At 51.5% G+C, this 18,658-nt stretch overlaps 1 protein-coding gene across 1 annotated transcript in view; it reads right to left on the bottom strand.

The window, feature by feature from the left end:
- ATP2C2 (ATPase secretory pathway Ca2+ transporting 2) overlaps positions 1 to 14,805 on the bottom strand; it is a 214,591-nt gene extending 199,786 nt beyond the window's left edge. Inside the window, exon 1 of the mRNA XM_068260802.1 lies at positions 14,515 to 14,805. Coding sequence (XP_068116903.1) covers positions 14,515 to 14,745 — 231 coding nt within the window. The 5' untranslated portion in view covers positions 14,746 to 14,805. The remainder of the gene's footprint in view (positions 1 to 14,514) is intronic.
- Positions 14,806 to 18,658: the final 3,853 nt, after the last annotated feature.

The following is an 18,658-nucleotide window of genomic DNA, read 5'->3' as shown; positions in this document are numbered from 1 at the left end:
TTTCTCCTCTGTGATATTTTAAAACTTGTCAATAAAATGCCTTTTAAACCAACCACAAGCAAGAAAACACTCAAAATAATTTTGGCAGCACTTTTTCAACTACTTTTCGAAACTTTTTTTTTTCAATTGCAAAGTGTTGAAAAGTTATCTTAACCACTTAAAGTGAAAGTTTACCGGATTTAAAAAGAAAAAGTCAGATACTCACCTAAGGAGAGGGAAGGCTCGGTCCTAATGAGCCTTCCCTCTCCTCTCCCGGTGCCCGGTCCCGCGCAGGATCCCCCGTGGCAGTATTCGACCAGTTCGGTCAAATACTGCCACTTCCGCATGCCTTCGGGCTCCCGATGACGCGATCGCTCCATACTACGCATGCGCGAGCGCCCTCTATGACGCACTCGCGCGTACGTAGTATGGAGCGGCCTGTCTTCGGAAGCCCGAGTGTTCCCAAAGACCTCCGAAGTCCCTGCGGCGGCGGACGCGAACGGGGGAGCCAGCGCAGCACCGAGGGCACCGGGAGAGGAGAGGGAAGGCTCATTAGGACCGAGCCTTCCCTCTCCTTAGGTGAGTATCTGACGTTTCCTTTTTTTGAACGGTACCCATTGGCTTTAAAGGGAAGGTTCAGGGAGGGTGGGTAAAAAATAAAAATCAATTTCCACTTACCTGGGGCTTCCTCCAGCCCGTGGCAGGCAGGAGGTGCCCTCGCCGCCGCTCCGCAGGCTCCCGGTGGTCTCCGGTGGCCGACTCGACCTAGCCAGGCCGGCTGCCAGGTCGGGCTCTTCTGCGCTCCAAGGCCCGGAACTTCTGCGTCCCACGCCGGCGCTCTGACGTCATCGGACGTCCTCCGGGCTCTACTGCGCATGTGCAGTAGAGCCCGGAGGACGTCCGATGACGTCAGCGCGCCGGCGTGGGAAGCAGAAGTTCCGGGCCTTGGAGCGCAGAAGAGCCCGACCTGGAAGCCGGCCTGGCCAGGTCGAGTCGGCCACCGGAGACCACCGGGAGCCTGTGGAGCGGCGGCGAGGGCACCTCCTGCCTGCCACGGGCTGGAGGAAGCCCCAGGTAAGTGGAAATTGATTTTTATTTTTTACCCACCCTCCCTGAACCTTCCCTTTAAGCTCTCAGTCGTTTTCACTTTATGCATCCGAGCAATGTTCACCTCCCATTCATTAGCCTATAACTTTATCACTACTTATCACAATGAACTGATCTATATCTTGTTTTTTCCGCAACCAATTAGGCTTTCTTTGGGGGGGTACATTTTGCTAAGAGCCACTTTAGTGTAAATGCATTTTGACAGTAAGAATAAGAAAAAAATGGAAAAAAAAATTATTTCTCAGATTTCGGCCATTATTGTTTTAAAATAATACATGCCTCCATAATTAAAACCCACGTATTGTAATTACCCATTTGTCACGGTTATTTCACCGTTTAAATTATGTCCCTATCACAATGTATGGCGACAATATTTTATTTGGAAATAAAAGAGCATTTTTCCCGTTTTGCATCCATCACTGTTTACAAGCTTATAAAAAAAATATATAGAAATATTTCATAGATATTTAAATAGTTTAGACCCTTAGGTAAATATTTATGTGTTGTTTTTTTTAAATTGTAATGTTTTTGTTTTTTTTATTAAACATTTTATGTGGGTGTTTTTGGGAGGGTGGGAAGTAAATAGTGTTTTATTTAGGGAAAAATTTGTGTAGTGTAATTTTTTTTTACTTTTAGATGTAGTTATACTCTTTGGCCACAAGATGGCAACCTTGAGTTTGTTTACATGACGTCACTCTAAGCGTACAATGTACGCTTAGAGGGACATACAGTGGAGGAAATAATTATTTGACCCCTCACTGATTTTGTAAGTTTGTCCAATGACAAAGAAATGAAAAGTCTCAGAACAGTATCATTTCAATGGTAGGTTTATTTTAACCGTGGCAGATAGCACATCAAAAGGAAAAATCTAAAAAATAACCTTAAATAAAAGATAGCAACTGATTTGCATTTCATTGAGTGAAATAAGTTTTTGAACCCTCTAACAATAAAAGACTTAATACTTAGTGGAAAAAAACTTGTTTGCAAGCACAGAGGTCAAACATTTCTTGTAATTGATGACCAAGTTTGCACACATTTTAGAAGGAATGTTGGTCCACTCCTCTTTGCAGATCATCTCTAAGGCCTGAAACACACCAGAGGAGTTTTTCTGAGCGTTTTGAGTTTTTAAATCTGCTGCTAAGGTTATCCTATGTGTCTGTGCACACTGGAGCAATGAGGTTTTGTAAAAAACCCCATAGCATTACATTGGGAAGAGCTTTTGAAACCTCTAAAAGCTCTTCCCAATGTAATGCTATGGGGTTTTTTACAAAACCTCATTGCTCCAGTGTGCACAGACACATAGGATAACATTAGCAGCAGATTTAAAAACTCAAAACGCTCAGAAAAACTCATCTGGTGTGTTTCAGGCCTAAATCCCTAAGGTTTCGAGGCTGTCTCTGTGCAACTCTGAGCTTGAGCTCCCTCCATAGGTTTTCTATTGGATTAAGGTCCGGAGTCTGACTAGGCCACTCCATGACCTTAATGTGCTTCTTCTTGAGCCACTCCTTTGTTGCCTTTGCTGTATGTTTTGGGTCATTGTCGTGCTGGAACACCCATCCACGACCCATTTTCAGTTTCCTGGCAAAGGGAAGGAGGTTGTCGTTCAGGATTTCACGATACATGGCTCCGTCCATTTTCCCGTTAATGCGATTAAGTTGTCCTGTGCCCTTAGCAGAAAAACACCCCCAAAGCAAAATGTTTCCACCCCCATGCTTGACGGTGGGGATGGTGTTTTGGGGGTCATAGGCAGCATTTTTCTTCCTCCAAACACAGCGAGTTGAGTTAATGCCAAAGAGCTCTATTTTGGTCTCATCAGACCACAGCACCTTCTCCCAGTCACTCACAGAATCATTCAGGTGTTCATTGGCAAACTTCAGACGGGCCTGCACATGTGCCTTCTTGAGCAGGGGGACCTTGCGAGCCCTGCAGGTTTTTAATCCATTGCGGTGTAATGTGTTTCCAATGGTTTTCTTGGTGACTGTGGTCCCTGCTAATTTGAGGTCATTCACTAACTCCTCCTGTGTAGTTCTAGGATGCTTTTTCACCTTTCTCAGAACCATTGACACCCCACGAGGTGAGATCTTGCGTGGAGCCCCAGAGCGAGGTCGATTGATGGTCATTTTGTGCGCCTTCCATTTTCGAACAATCGCACTGACAGTTGTCACCTTCTCTCCCAGCTTCTTGCTAATGGTTTTGTAGCCCATTCCAGCCTTGTGCAGGTCTACAATTTTGTCTCTGACATCCTTGGACAGCTCTTTGGTCTTTCCCATGTTGGAGAGTTTGGAGTCTGCTTGATTGATTGATTCTGTGGACAGGTGTCTTTTATACAGGTGACTAGTTAAGACAGGTGTCCTTAATGAGGGTGACTAATTGAGTAGAAGTGTCTAACCACTCTGTGGGAGCCAGAACTCTTAACCCTCCTGGCGGTTATTTTTTTTTGCCAGATTGGCAAAAATCCGTTTTTTTTTTATTATTTTTTTTGTGTTTCATGTAAAGCTACCAGAGTGGTAGCTACATGAAACACCACTAGAGGGCGCATGTGTCCCTCTAGTGCGATCGTCGCCGGCATCAATAGCAAACAGGGGAACGCGTATATAACGCGCTCCCCTGTTTGGCTTCTCCTGTCGCCATGGCGACGATCGGAATGACGTCATGGACGTCAGCCGACGTCCTGACGTCAGACACCTCCGACCCAGCCCATAGCGCTGCCCGGAACTCATTGGTCCGGGCAGCGCAGGGCTCTGGCGGGGGGGCCCTCTTGCGCCGCTGCGTACGGGCGATCGCCGCAGAGCGGCGGCGATCGAGCTGTACGCGCGGCTAGCAAAGTGCTAGCTGCGCGTACAGCATTTTAAATGGAGCAAATCGCTCCACCAGGGGCTGAGATATCTTCCTGCGCGGCATAGCCCGAGCTCAGCTCGGGCTTACCGCCAGGAAGGTTAATGGTTGGTAGGGGTTCAAAAACGTATTTCACTCAATGAAATGCAAATCAGTTGCTATCTTTTATTTAAGGTTATTTTTTCGATTTTCCTTTTGATGTGCTATCTGCCACTGTTAAAATAAACCTACCATTGAAATGATACTGTTCTGAGACTTTTCATTTCTTTGTCATTGGACAAACTTACAAAATCAGTGAGGGGTCAAATAATTATTTCCTCCACTGTAGTCTCAGAAAAAGCGTAGCTTCCGAGAGAAGCTGTCGCTTTTTCAGCGGGGGAGAGGAATCATTGATCGGGCACCATAGCCCGATGCATTGATTCCTGGGCTGCCGAATCCGCGGCCGGGAGTGCGCGCGAGCGCGCATGTCCTCCTTGACGTTTATACTTATACGTCAAGGAGGACAAAGTGGTTAAATAGAAGATGGAAAATTATCTCCTAGGAGAAAACTCCGGAGAAAATGTTAATTGCATATGGGCCCAGGTATATTTTCTACTGACTCCTGAACAGGGCTGCACCTGACGGCACTAGGGGTTCGTTCACACTAAGGGCGCTTTTGTTTTTTTAAGCATTGGCGATTTTTCTAAATCACCCTTAAAGTGCTTGTGCAATGATTCCCTATGAGAGAGTTCACATCTGAGCGGTTCGATTCCGATCCACTCACCAAAGCGCTGCCTGGACCATTTTTGGGGCGATTTGCCTATAATGGAAGGTATAGGGAAATCACAAAGGGCTTGAAAAAGCACTTTGTATAGCGATTTCCCCAGCGCTTTTAAGAATAAATACATTGTATTTATTATTTTCTGGGTCAAAGAGTTCACTTCCTCACTGACGTCAGGAAGTGAAGAAAAAAAAAAAAAAAAAAAAAAAAAAAAAAAAAAAAAAAAAAAAAAAAATCGCTCTGCAAAAGCGCTTACAAAAGTGCTGTAAAAAAATAAAATAAAAAACTAACGCGCAGGTAAGTGCTGGGAGGCACTAAAAAAAACATAAATAAAAAATAAATCGCACACAAGATCACAAAGCGCTGGCGTCAGAGATTGCGATTTTCGATGTGAACAAGGCCTTAACCACCGTAGCGGTATGGACGAGCTCAGCTCGTCCATTACCTGCAGAGGGTGCCGCTCAGGCCCTGCTGGGCCGATTTTGATAAAATAAAAAGCAGCACACGCAGCCTGCACTTTGCCAGCCGCGTGTGCTACCTGCACTGCAGCGGCGAAAGAGGGTCCCCCCAGCCGCCCGAGCCCTGCGCAGCCGGAACAAACAGTTCCGGCCAGCGCTAAAGGCTGGATCGGAGGCGGCTGACGTCAGGACGTCGGCTGACGTCCATGACGTCACTCCGCTCGTCGCCATGGCGATGAGGAAAGCCAAACAAGGAAGGCTGCTCATTGCAGCCTTCCTTGTTACTTCTGATTGCCGGAGGCGATCAGAAGAACGCATCCGGAGCGCCCTCTAGTGGGCTTTCAGTTGGCTGCATGAAATAGTTTGTTTTTTTAATTTAAAAAAAACCCTCCCGCAGCCGCCCTGGCGATCTCAATAGAACGCCAGGGTGGTTAAACATGTTGCCACTTAAGATAAATTTCAGAATATAAATCGGGTGAGAAAATATTTTTGCAATGGACAAAACACTGAATTAATTTATAAATTAAAATTATAAAAAAAAAAATTATTCTTCATCTCCAGTTCAGGTCTGCTGGATGCCTTATGAACTCCTACCGATGTAAATAATCCTAATTTTAAAGTGGACCTGAACTCTTGCACAAGACACAAGGAAAACAGAGAGAAACAGGGCTGGATTTACCATAAGGCAGAGTGGGCACATGCCTACAGGCGCCTGATGATGGAAAGGCGGATCTCCTCCCTCCCTCAGTGCCCTCCTTCCTCCTTCCCTATGCAGAGTCCCGAGAGGAGTGTAAATGCACTCACCCTGCTCTCGGCATTCCACTGATGAGATCTTCCTTCAGTCAGGGGCACCTCTAGCTACTTAATACTGAGGATACCTCTGGCTACCTAATGCTAAGGGGCACCTGTAGCTACCTATGACAGGCAAGGGAAGTAAGGCTGGTTGCACCTATAGCAGAAACGTTAGTGTTGCATAAAACGCTGAGTTTTTGCCTCTAATGACATGAAAGTCTATGGCTGCAGGAAAAACGCATATTAGTTTTCAAAAACGCTGGTTTTGATGCATATTATGCAGGAATACTGCCAAAACGCACATAATAAAAGCCAATGGGAACGCAATGGTATCGTTTTCATGCTTTTTTATATGCGTTTTTTTCCCCAAAAATGTATATTTTTTTTACTGTATTTTCGCTTTCCGTTGTCTTGCAAGTGATTTGCATAAATGGAAATATAAAAACGCGTGGAAAACGCATACAAAACGCATATGCGTTTTGTACATGCGAACTGCAAAAGCATTAAAACACACGCAAAACGCACAAAAAAGGCGTAAAAAACGCACACAACATTAACATAAAACGCAGCCTTTCACACTATGGCTATCATTCATAAAGCATTCCCGCATGCGGAAATGCTGAAAACAGCTGACTTCAACGACCTCTTAGCAAAGTCTCTATTCATAAAGGCTCTTTCCGCATGCGAAGCTGACATTTCCGAGCAGAGCGATAAATCACCGGCGCCTTGTGCGGTGATTATCATAAAAAAATGTAACAAACTGTCAATTCATAAAGATTACCGCAAGCGGTATGAGGACGGGGAATACCGCCCCCTCTAATGTGGCGATAACAATGTTAAGTTAATGGAGACACAGACCTCCCAGGCAGCTGCAGCTGAGCGGAATACGGAGAAATGTATCAACTCCGCAGCTTCTCCTGTTTCCGCAAGCCTACCGCCTGCCTAGTTCGGGGAATCTCCGCACTGCTACCGCAACTGTATCCTTTTCTATGAATGTCCACACAGAAGTCTACAATACTGGCAGCGGTGTTTTCCGGCATTGATTCTCCTTACCGACAGCTGTTTTATGAATGATAGCCTATGTCTTATGTGAACCCAGCCTATGGGAGGAGTGACAGCTGGGACAGCCAGCACACTTGAGGTGCGGTTTGGTGGGGGTTTGTAAGGTGCCAGGACATCTGTGCCTACAGGCTCCGGTGATGTAAATCCGGACCTGGAGAGAAATGCACCCTGTCTGTTTTTAGAGAGAAGAGCCTGTCAAATTCTCCCTCATCTTCAAGTAATCAGAAGTGTAATTTGATCTCTCAGCCGTGTGCAATCCAGACACAGCTAATTTGTAAACACGGGATGTTAACCCTATGCCTGCTTCCATCAAAGCAGGAAGTAGACACACTGCAGATTTATTGCAGGATTTGTATCAGCTGTAACACAGAAAGGTTTTTCTGTAAAGTTTATTATGCAGTTGTGTATCTCTTAGAGCAGAGAGGAAGTTCTGAGTTTAGGTCCGCTAGTCGTCTAGCTACCAGTATACAGTAAAATAACAGGTTTAAAATTCCCCACAACGCCAGTATGTGATCAGACACCTGTATACAGCATAATAGTGGGTAATTAGTTACCGCTTTGCCTCTAGTCCTCAGTGTTTGATTAGTCAGCTTATCCAGTAACCACTGGTATATTAGAATTGTAAATTGATCATTACTGCTAATTGAAAATACAATAATGTGTGACGTGTACATATGACAGAGTGTAATGAAACAATCATATAGACAGATTATTACCTGTAGATGACCTATGGAGGCGGAGAGCCCCTTTATCTGACAGCACTATACCCATAGATAATAATAAGGACACCCCAAGGTGCAAACCAAACATCAGGAACCATAACCACATATAGTAGAATGCAGTTCATTATTCAGGACCCCCTTACCCCCCAGCCCCCCCCCCCCCCCCCCACACACACCACCGGCCCGAGCACTCAGAGAGACCAGGTATATTTTGTACTGGCTCTGGAGTTCTCAGAAACCAACATCCCGCAGAGATCCCCTGTCAGTGCCAAAGATGCTGCTGCCTGTTACTAATTTCAGAGTAATGGATCCGAGATACATTTTTACTCATTGCATAATCGTGTTCCTTTCATATAGTTTATACGGCATTCTTCAAGCCAAACACTTTTTCCTACTAATTCCCTATAAACTAAACAAGCCTCGCCCACAGCTTTTCACAGTGCCTTGGCATTTTCAGACAGTTGCAAGGGCTTATGGGAGCTCAGTCTGGCAAAGAGGAGGGGGAGGTTACTAGCCATTGATTTCAGAGGCAGAGGGGAGGAGGGAGGAGGAGAGGGGACTGAATTTACACACACAGGCAAGCTGATAGCATCTCCAGCCCTCAGCCTGTGACAATGTGACAAACAGAACATGGCTGCCCTCATTGTATCACAGGAATAAATAATCATCTACTGTTGAAGCTGTTTGCAGCTAGATTTGCTGTGTAAACTATCTAAACTTTAGGTAAGATATATAGACAAGTTACTTGTTATAGTTCGTTTTTCATTTCAGATCCGCTTTAAATTAGGGAAGAGGAAATATTTTACAATGGGCAAACACCGACTAAATAATTCATATATAAAATGTGTGTAAAAAACAAACAATTTTATTCATGACATTATTTTTACTACAGTTTCTCTTTAAAAACACACCCATGAGGTTAAGATACACATAATATAAAATATAACTAAACTCTGTACCTGAACCCCCAATATGGCGATCTCCAGTGAAGATATATACAATATGATATATAACATTTCTGGACAATACTATATGCACCCAAATACAACTTATTCCAGTGATAATATATACAACAATAACCCCAATATGTGACACTTGTGATCGATGAGTATATCTGGGCCATGACAATTATTCTCCATATATCTGGGTCACCCCAATATAAGATAATTGTCTCACTGAGACTTGGTCCCATGAAAACACTCGTCCCTCCATAGCTGAGTCTCCTCAAATATGAAGAACTGGCCCCGGACACTGCAAGACCCTTGTATACGAGATCCCTCCCAATACTAACACTCATATCCCCCCGCCACAATAAAAGAGCGCCATCTCCTTATAACTCTGCACACCGCAAAAATACCTGACAACCCGATCTCCTAGCATCCATACACAGCACAACCCCCACCCCATCAATACCTGACAACCCAAACTCCTAATATCCCTTTACAGCCCCCCCCAATCAATACCTGACAACCCAGTCTCCTAGCAACCATACACAGCACAAACCCCACCCCATCAATACCTGACAACCCAAACTCCTAATATCCCTTTACAGCCCCCCCCCCCCATCAATACCTGACAACCCAATCTCCTAGCATCCATACACAGCACAAACCCCACCCCATCAATACCTGACAACCCAAACTCCTAATATCCCTTTACAGCCCCCCCCAATCAATACCTGACAACCCAGTCTCCTAGCAACCATACACAGCACAAACCCCACCCCATCAATACCTGACAACCCAAACTCCTAATATCCCTTTACAGCCCCCCCCCTCTATCAATACCTGACAACCCAGTCTCCTAGTATTCTTTCACAGCCCCCCCATCAATACCTGACAACCCAGTCTCCTGGTATCCCTCCACAGTCAACGCTTCCCCCCCCCCCCCATATCTCCCACCTGCCCCCTATACCTGTACCTTCCTATATGTGACATATCCCTCCCCCCATGCATGAGACATCAGTCACCCCCTATATATGTCCCACCTGCCCCCCTATATGTGTTTCAAACAAAGAGTGCAGAGTCGGCACTGCTGTAGGCTGTACTTTTAGTCCACAGGTGGACATACATCACATAGCGTGCAATATAGAAGAGGTACACATACCAGGAGGTGGAGGCCACCCACCACCAGCTCACAGCCTCCACCTCATGGTATGTGTACATCTTCTGTATTGCACGCTATGTGATGTATGTCCACCTGTGGACTAAAAGTACAGCCTACAGCAGTGCCGACTCTGCACTCTTTGTTTGAATCACCTGGCTATTGTTTATCTCAGTCTGAGCACGCTGACTGTGCCCCAGGTGAGGCCTGCCGTGGCCCCGTTGAACCTCCGCATTGTATGTAGATCCAACTGTAGTGCCGACCGCCATCCCCTTTCCTTGTGTCTCTTCCATTAATGTGTGTGACATATCCCCCCCCCCCCCCATGCATGTGACATCAGTTACTCTGTGATGTATGTATCACCTGCCCCCCTATATCTGTCCTTTCCTAAATGTGACATCAGTTACCCCCTCCTTTCTAAACATGACACACCTGTTCTACCCTATACATGACCAATCAGTTCCCTTCATCTAGTCTCTTCTGTCTCTTCTATATGTGTTCCACCTGTCCTCCTTAGCACATGACCCCTGCTCTCTGTACCTGTCTCCCCTCAGCAAGTGACACCTGCCCCCCTATACCTGTGCCCCTCAGCAAGTGACACCTGCCCCCTATACTTGTATCCCTCAGCAAGTGACACCTGCCCCCCTATACCTGTCCCCCTCAGCAAGTGACACCTGCCCCCTATACCTGTCCCCCTCAGCAAGTGACACCTGCCCCCCTATACCTGTCCCCCTCAGCAAGTGACACCTGCCCCCCTATACCTGTATCCCTCAGCAAGTGACACCTGCCCCCTATACCTGTATCCCTCAGCAAGTGACACCTGCCCCCCTATACCTGTGCCCCTCAGCAAGTAACACCTGCCCCCCTATACCTGTCTTCCTCAGCAAGTGACACCTGATCCCCCTATACCTGTGCCCCTCAGCAAGTGACACCTGCCCCCCTATACCTGTCTCCCTCAGCAAGTGACACCTGCCCCCCTATACCTGTGCCCCTCAGAAAGTGACACCTGCCCCCCTATACCTGTATCCCTCAGCAAGTGACACCTGCCCCCCTATACCTGTATCCCTCAGCAAGTGACACCTGCCCCCCTATACCTGTATCCCTCAGAAAGTGACACCTGCCCCCCTATACCTGTATCCCTCAGCAAGTGACACCTGCCCCCTGTACCTGTATCCCTCAGCAAGTGACACCTGATCCCCCTATACCTGTGCCCCTCAGCAAGTGACACCTGCCCCCCTATACCTGTCTCCCTCAGCAAGTGACACCTGCCCCCTGTACCTGTATCCCTCAGCAAGTGACACCTGATCCCCCTATACCTGTGCCCCTCAGCAAGTGACACCTGCCCCCTGTACCTGTCTCCCTCAGCAAGTGACACCTGCCCCCTATACCTGTCTCCCTCAGCAAGTGACACCTGCCCCCTGTACCTGTATCCCTCAGCAAGTGACACCTGATCCCCCTATACCTGTGCCCCTCAGAAAGTGACACCTGCCCCCCTATACCTGTCTCCCTCAGCAAGTGACACCTGCCCCCTGTACCTGTATCCCTCAGCAAGTGACACCTGCCCCCCTATACCTGTATCCCTCAGCAAGTGACACCTGCCCCCTGTACCTGTATCCCTCAGCAAGTGACACCTGCCCCCTATACCTGTATCCCTCAGCAAGTGACACCTGCCCCCTATACCTGTATCCCTCAGCAAGTGACACCTGCCCCCTATACCTGTATCCCTCAGCAAGTGACACCTGCCCCCTGTACCTGTATCCCTCAGCAAGTGACACCTGCCCCCCTATACCTGTATCCCTCAGCAAGTGACACCTGCCCCCCTATACCTGTATCCCTCAGCAAGTGACACCTGATCCCCCTATACCTGTCCCCTCAGCAAGTGACACCTGCCCCCCTATACCTGTATCCCTCAGCAAGTGACACCTGCCCCCCTATACCTGTATCCCTCAGCAAGTGACACCTGATCCCCCTATACCTGTGCCCCTCAGCAAGTGACACCTGCCCCCCTATACCTGTATCCCTCAGCAAGTGACACCTGCCCCCCTATACCTGTATCCCTCAGCAAGTGACACCTGCCCCCTGTACCTGTATCCCTCAGCAAGTGACACCTGCCCCCCTATACCTGTATCCCTCAGCAAGTGACACCTGCCCCCTGTACCTGTATCCCTCAGCAAGTGACACCTGCCCCCTATACCTGTATCCCTCAGCAAGTGACACCTGCCCCCTATACCTGTATCCCTCAGCAAGTGACACCTGCCCCCCTATACCTGTATCCCTCAGCAAGTGACACCTGATCCCCCTATACCTGTGCCCCTCAGCAAGTGACACCTGCCCCCCTTATACCTGTCTCCCTCAGCAAGTGACACTTGCCCCCTGTACCTGTATCCCTCAGCAAGTGACACCTGCCCCCCTATACCTGTATCCCTCAGCAAGTGACACCTGCCCCCTGTACCTGTATCCCTCAGCAAGTGACACCTGCCCCCCTATACCTGTATCCCTCAGCAAGTGACACCTGATCCCCCTATACCTGTATCCCTCAGCAAGTGACACCTGCCCCCTATACCTGTATCCCTCAGCAAGTGACACCTGCCCCCCTATACCTGTGCCCCTCAGCAAGTGACACCTGCCCCCCTATACCTGTATCCCTCAGCAAGTGACACCTGCCCCCCTATACCTGTATCCCTCAGCAAGTGACACCTGCCCCCCTATACCTGTATCCCTCAGCAAGTGACACCTGCCCCCCTGTACCTGTATCCCTCAGCAAGTGACACCTGCCCCCCTGTACCTGTCTCCCTCAGCAAGTGACACCTGCCCCCCTATACCTGTCTCCCTCAGCAAGTGACACCTGCCCCCTATACCTGTCTCCCTCAGCAAGTGACACCTGCCCCCTATACCTGTATCCCTAAGCAAGTGACACCTGCCCCCTATACCTGTATCCCTCAGCAAGTGACACCTGCCCCCCTATACCTGTATCCCTCAGCAAGTGACACCTGCCCCCCTATACCTGTATCCCTCAGCAAGTGACACCTGCCCCCCTATACCTGTATCCCTCAGCAAGTGACACCTGCCCCCCTATACCTGTATCCCTCAGCAAGTGACACCTGCCCCCCTATACCTGTATCCCTCAGCAAGTGACACCTGCCCCCCTATACCTGTATCCCTCAGCAAGTGACACCTGCTCCTGTACCTGTTCCCCCTCAGCAAGTGACACCTGCTCCTGTACCTGTTCCCCCTCAGCAAGTGACACCTGCCCCCCTATACCTGTCTCCCTCAGCAAGTGACACCTGCCCCCTGTACCTGTGCCCCCCCCTAGCAAGTGACACCTGTCCCCTGTACCTCCCAGCAAGTGACACCTGCCCCCTGTACCTGTGCCCCCCCTAGCAAGTGACACCTGCCCCCCTGTACCTGTATCCCTCAGCAAGTGACACCTGCCCCCCTATACCTGTATCCCTCAGCAAGTGACACCTGCCCCCCTATACCTGTATCCCTCAGCAAGTGACACCTGATCCCCCTATACCTGTCTCCCTCAGCAAGTGACACCTGCCCCCTGTACCTGTATCCCTCAGCAAGTGACACCTGCCCCCCTATACCTGTCTCCCTCAGCAAGTGACACCTGCCCCCCTATACCTGTCTCCCTCAGCAAGTGACACCTGCCCCCTATACCTGTATCCCTCAGCAAGTGACACCTGCCCCCTATACCTGTCTCCCTCAGCAAGTGACACCTGCCCCCCTATACCTGTCTCCCTCAGCAAGTGACACCTGCCCCCTATACCTGTCTCCCTCAGCATGTGACACCTGCCCCCTGTACCTGTCTCCCTCAGCAAGTGACACCTGCCCCCTGTACCTGTATCCCTCAGCAAGTGACACCTGATCCCTGTACCTGTCTCCCCTCAGCAAGTGACACCTGCCCCCTGTACATGTCTCCCTCAGCAAGTGACACCTGCCCCCCTATACCTGTATCCCTCAGCAAGTGACACCTGCCCCCTATACCTGTCTCCCTCAGCAAGTGACACCTGCTCCCTGTACCTGTCTCCCTCAGCAAGTGACACCTGCCCCCTATACCTGTCTCCCTCAGCAAGTGACACCTGCCACCTATACCTGTCTCCCTCAGCAAGTGACACCTGCCACCTATACCTGTCTCCCTCAGCAAGTGACACCTGCCCCCTATACCTGTCTCCCTCAGCAAGTGACACCTGCCACCTATACCTGTCTCTCTCAGCAAGTGACACCTGCCCCCTATACCTGTATCCCTCAGCAAGTGACACCTGCCACCTATACCTGTCTCCCTCAGCAAGTGACACCTGCCCCCCTATACCTGTCTCCCTCAGCACGTGATACCTGCCTCAGATACCTGTGTCCCCCAACATGTGACACCTGCCGCCTGTACCCCCCCCCCCCCAGCATGTGACACCTGCCCCTTATACCTGTGTGCCCTCAACATGTGACACCTGCTCCCCTGTACCTGTCTCCCTCAGAATATGACACCCGTTCCCCAAACAGGTGAGACTCCTATACCTCCGACAGTCCCCCCCCCCCCCCCCCCCCCCCCCAGCAGAGGAGGACAACCCTATCCCTCTGTCCCCCCAGCAGGGGAACCCTCCGTCCCCGAGCACGTGACAGCCCTGCCAATCTCTCCCCCCCAGAGGGGACACCCCTGTGCCTCTGCCCCCGCCGTATGTCTGCCCCCAGCACTGACCTCGTCCTTCAGATCGGGGCCCCCCAGCAGCTGGTACTTGATTGGCAGCCTCCGCAGGTTACGCAGCAGCCGGGAGATGCGTGTGGCCCCCATGGCCCCCGGGGTGATGTGCGGCTCCGGAGGGAGGGGCCCAGGGGGGGACGGGGAGTACCTGGGACAGGTGAGAGCGGCCCCGCCCTCCTCCATCAGGGGCCCGCCCGGGGGAGGGGAGGAGGAGGAGGGAGAAGCCATCCGAGCAGCGCAGCACCGATCACCGAGGATGGGAGAGGGAGGGGCGGGGGGAGGAGTCACATGACCAGCAGCGCCGCCGCTCTGCACCCGCATCAGCTGATCCCCCCACGCAGAGCATCGCGCCTGCCAGCAGCCCAGTCACGTGCTTACTGCGCCCACATGGCTGCGCGAGACCACACAGGCTGCACGAGACCACAGGCTGCAGAGCATCTCACCATCCCAGCATCAGGGGGGTCTGCAGGACATTCCTCCATCCCAGCATCATGGGGGTCTGCAGAGTATTCCACCATCCCAGCATCATGGGGGTCTGCAGAGCATTCCTCCATCCCAGCATCATGGGGGTCTGCAGAGCATCCCTCCATCCCAGCATCATGGGGGTCTGCAGAGCATTCCTCCATCCCAGCATCAGGGGGGTCTGCAGAGCATTCCTCCATCCCAGCATCAGGGGGGGTCTGCAGAGCATCCCTCCATCCCAGCATCAGGGGGTCTGCAGAGCATTCCTCCATCCCAGCATCAGGGGGTCTGCAGAGCATCCCAGCATCATGGGGTCTGCAGAGCATTCCACCATCCCAGCATCATGGGGGTCTGCAGAGCATCCCTCCATCCCAGCATCAGGGGGGTCTGCAGAGCATTCCTCCATCCCAGCATCAGGGGGGTCTGCAGAGCATTCCTCCATCCCAGCATCAGGGGGGTCTGCAGAGCATCCCTCCATCCCAGCATCAGGGGGTCTGCAGAGCATTCCTCCATCCCAGCATCAGGGGGTCTGCAGAGCATCCCAGCATCATGGGGTCTGCAGAGCATTCCACCATCCCAGCATCATGGGGTCTGCAGAGCATTCCACCATCCCAGCATCATGGGGGTCTGCAGAGCATTCCACCATCCCAGCATCATGGGGTCTGCAGAGCATTCCTCCATCCCAGCACCATGGGGGGGGGGGGGCTGCAGAGCATTCCACCATCCCAGCATCATGGGGGTCTGCAGAGCATTCCTCCATCCCAGCATCATGGGGGTCTGCAGAGCATCCCTCCATCCCAGCATCAGGGGGGTCTGCAGAGCATTCCTCCATCCCAGCATCATGGGAGTCTGCAGAGCATTCCTCCATCCCAGCATCATGGGGGTCTGTCTGCAGAGCATTCCTCCATCCCAGCATCATGGGGGTCTGCAGAGCATTCCTCCATCCCAGCATCATGGGGGTCTGCAGAGCATTCCTCCATCCCAGCATCATGGGGGTCTGCAGAGCATTCCTTCTTCCCAGCATCATGGGGGGCTGAAGAGCATTCCTCCATCCCAGCATCATGGGGGTCTGCAGAGCATTCCTCCATCCCAGCATCATGGGGGGGCTGCAGAGCATTCCTCCATCCCAGCATCATGGGGGTCTGTCTGCAGAGCATTCCACCCTCCCAGCCTCATGGGGGTCTGCAGAGCATTCCTCCATCCCAGCATCACGGGGTCTGCAGAGCATTCCTTCTTCCCAGCATCATGGGGGGCTGAAGAGCATTCCTCCATCCCAGCATCATGGGGGTCTGTCTGCAGAGCATTCCACCCTCCCAGCCTCATGGGGTCTGCAGAGCATTCCTCCATCCCAGCATCACGGGGTCTGCAGAGCATTCCTCCATCCCAGCATCATGGGGTCTGCAGAGCATTCCTCCATCCCAGCATCATGGGGGGGCTGCAGAGCATTCCTCCATCCCAGCATCATGGGGGTCTGCAGCGCATTCCTCCATCCCAGCATCATGGGGGGCTGAAGAGCATCCCTCCATCCCAGCATCATGGGGATCTGCAGGACATCCCTCCATCCCAGCATCATGGGGTCTGCAGAGCATTCCTCCATCCCAGCATCAGGGGTCTGCAGAGCATTCCTCCATCCCAGCATCATGGGGTCTGCAGAGCATTCCTCCATCCCAGCATCATGGGGGTCTGCAGAGCATTCCTCCATCCCAGCATCAGGGGTCTGCAGAGCATTCCTCCATCCCAGCATCATGGGGTCTGCAGAGCATTCCTCCATCCCAGCATCATGGGGTCTGCAGAGCATTCCTCCATCCCAGCATCATGGGGGGGCTGCAGAGCATTCCTCCATCCCAGCATCATGGGGGTCTGTCTGCAGAGCATTCCTCCATCCCAGCATCAGGGGGGTCTGCAGAGCATTCCTCCATCCCAGCATCATGGGGGTCTGCAGAGCATTCCTCCATCCCAGCATCATGGGGTCTGCAGAGCATTCCTCCATCCCAGCATCATGGGGGTCTGCAGGACATTCCTCCATCCCAGCATCATGGGGTCTGCAGAGCATTCCTCCATCCCAGCATCATGGGGGTCTGCAGAGCATTCCTCCATCCCAGCTTCCTGGGGGTCTGTCTGCAGAGCATTCCTCCATCCCAGCATCATGGGGGTCTGTCTGCAGAGCATTCCTCCATCCCAGCATCAGGGGGGTCTGCAGAGCATTCCTCCATCCCAGCATCAGGGGTCTGCAGAGCATTCCTCCATCCCAGCATCATGGGGGTCTGTCTGCAGAGCATTCCTCCATCCCAGCATCATGGGAGTCTGCAGAGCATCCCTCCATCCCAGCATCATGGGGGTCTGCAGAGCATTCCTCCATCCCAGCATCATGGGGGTCTGCAGAGCATTCCTCCATCCCAGCATCATGGGGGTCTGCAAAGTATTCCTCCATCCCAGCATCAGGGAGGGTCTGCAGAGCATTCCTCCATCCCAGCATCAGGGGGGGTCTGCAGAGCATTCCTCCATCCCAGCATCATGGGGGTCTGCAAAGTATTCCTCCATCCCAGCATCAGGGAGGGTCTGCAGAGCATTCCTCCATCCCAGCATCAGGGGGGGTCTGCAGAGCATTCCTCCATCCCAGCATCATGGGGGTCTGCAGAGCATTCCTCCATCCCACCATCATGGGGGGTCTGCAGAGCATTCCTCCATCCCAGCATCAGGGGGGGTCTGCAGAGCATTCCTCCATCCCAGCATCAGGGGGGGTCTGCAGAGCATTCCTCCATCCCAGCATCATGGGGGTCTGCAGCGCATTCCTCCATCCCACCATCATGGGGGTCTGCAGAGCATTCCTCCATCCCAGCATCATGGGGGTCTGCAGAGCATTCCTCCATCCCAGCATCATGGGGGTCTGCAGATCATCCCACCATCCCAGCATCAGGCGGTCTGCAGAGTATTCCTCCATCCCAGCATCATGGGGGTCTGCAGAGCATTCCTCCATCCCAGCATCATGGGGGTCTGCTGAGCATCTCACCATCCCAGCATCATGGGGGTCTGCAGAGCATTCCACCATCCCAGCATCAGGGGGGTCTGTCTGCAGAGCATTCCTCCATCCTAGCATCAGGGGGGTCTGCAGAGCATTCCTCCATCCCACCATCAGGGGGGTCTGCAGAGCATTCCACCATCCCAGCATCAGGGGGGTCTGTCTGCAGAGCATTCCTCCATCCCAGCATCATGGGGTCTGTCTGCAGAGCATTCCTCCATCCCACCATCAGGGGGGTCTGCAGAGCATTCCTCCATCCCAGCATCAGGGGGGTCTGTCTGCAGAGCATTCCTCCATCCCAGCATCATGGGGTCTGTCTGCAGAGCATTCCTCCATCCCACCATCAGGGGGGTCTGCAGAGCATTCCTCCATCCCAGCATCAGGGGGGTCTGTCTGCAGAGCATTCCTCCATCCCAGCATCATGGGGGTCTGCAGAGCATTCCACTATCACTGGGGTACTCTGCATACCATACCTCCACAGCATTTCCTGAACAGCAGTCGCAAGTATAACTGACAACATAGCGTACAAGTGAGTAGGGAGGCTGGCTGGTTTTTATTTGGCAGTTAAACTGCTTTTCACGAAATGCTAAAGAAAACCATGAGAATCCCCCATGAGGAGATGGACTGACCCAAAACCTGGCAGTTCTGTCAGATGTTTGC

Source organism: Hyperolius riggenbachi, chromosome 11 (assembly GCF_040937935.1).
Source record: "Hyperolius riggenbachi isolate aHypRig1 chromosome 11, aHypRig1.pri, whole genome shotgun sequence".
Taxonomy (NCBI): Eukaryota; Metazoa; Chordata; class Amphibia; order Anura; family Hyperoliidae; genus Hyperolius; species Hyperolius riggenbachi.
The sequence above is the reverse complement of the archived record's forward strand: the minus strand, read 5'-3'. Positions and strand labels throughout refer to the sequence as shown.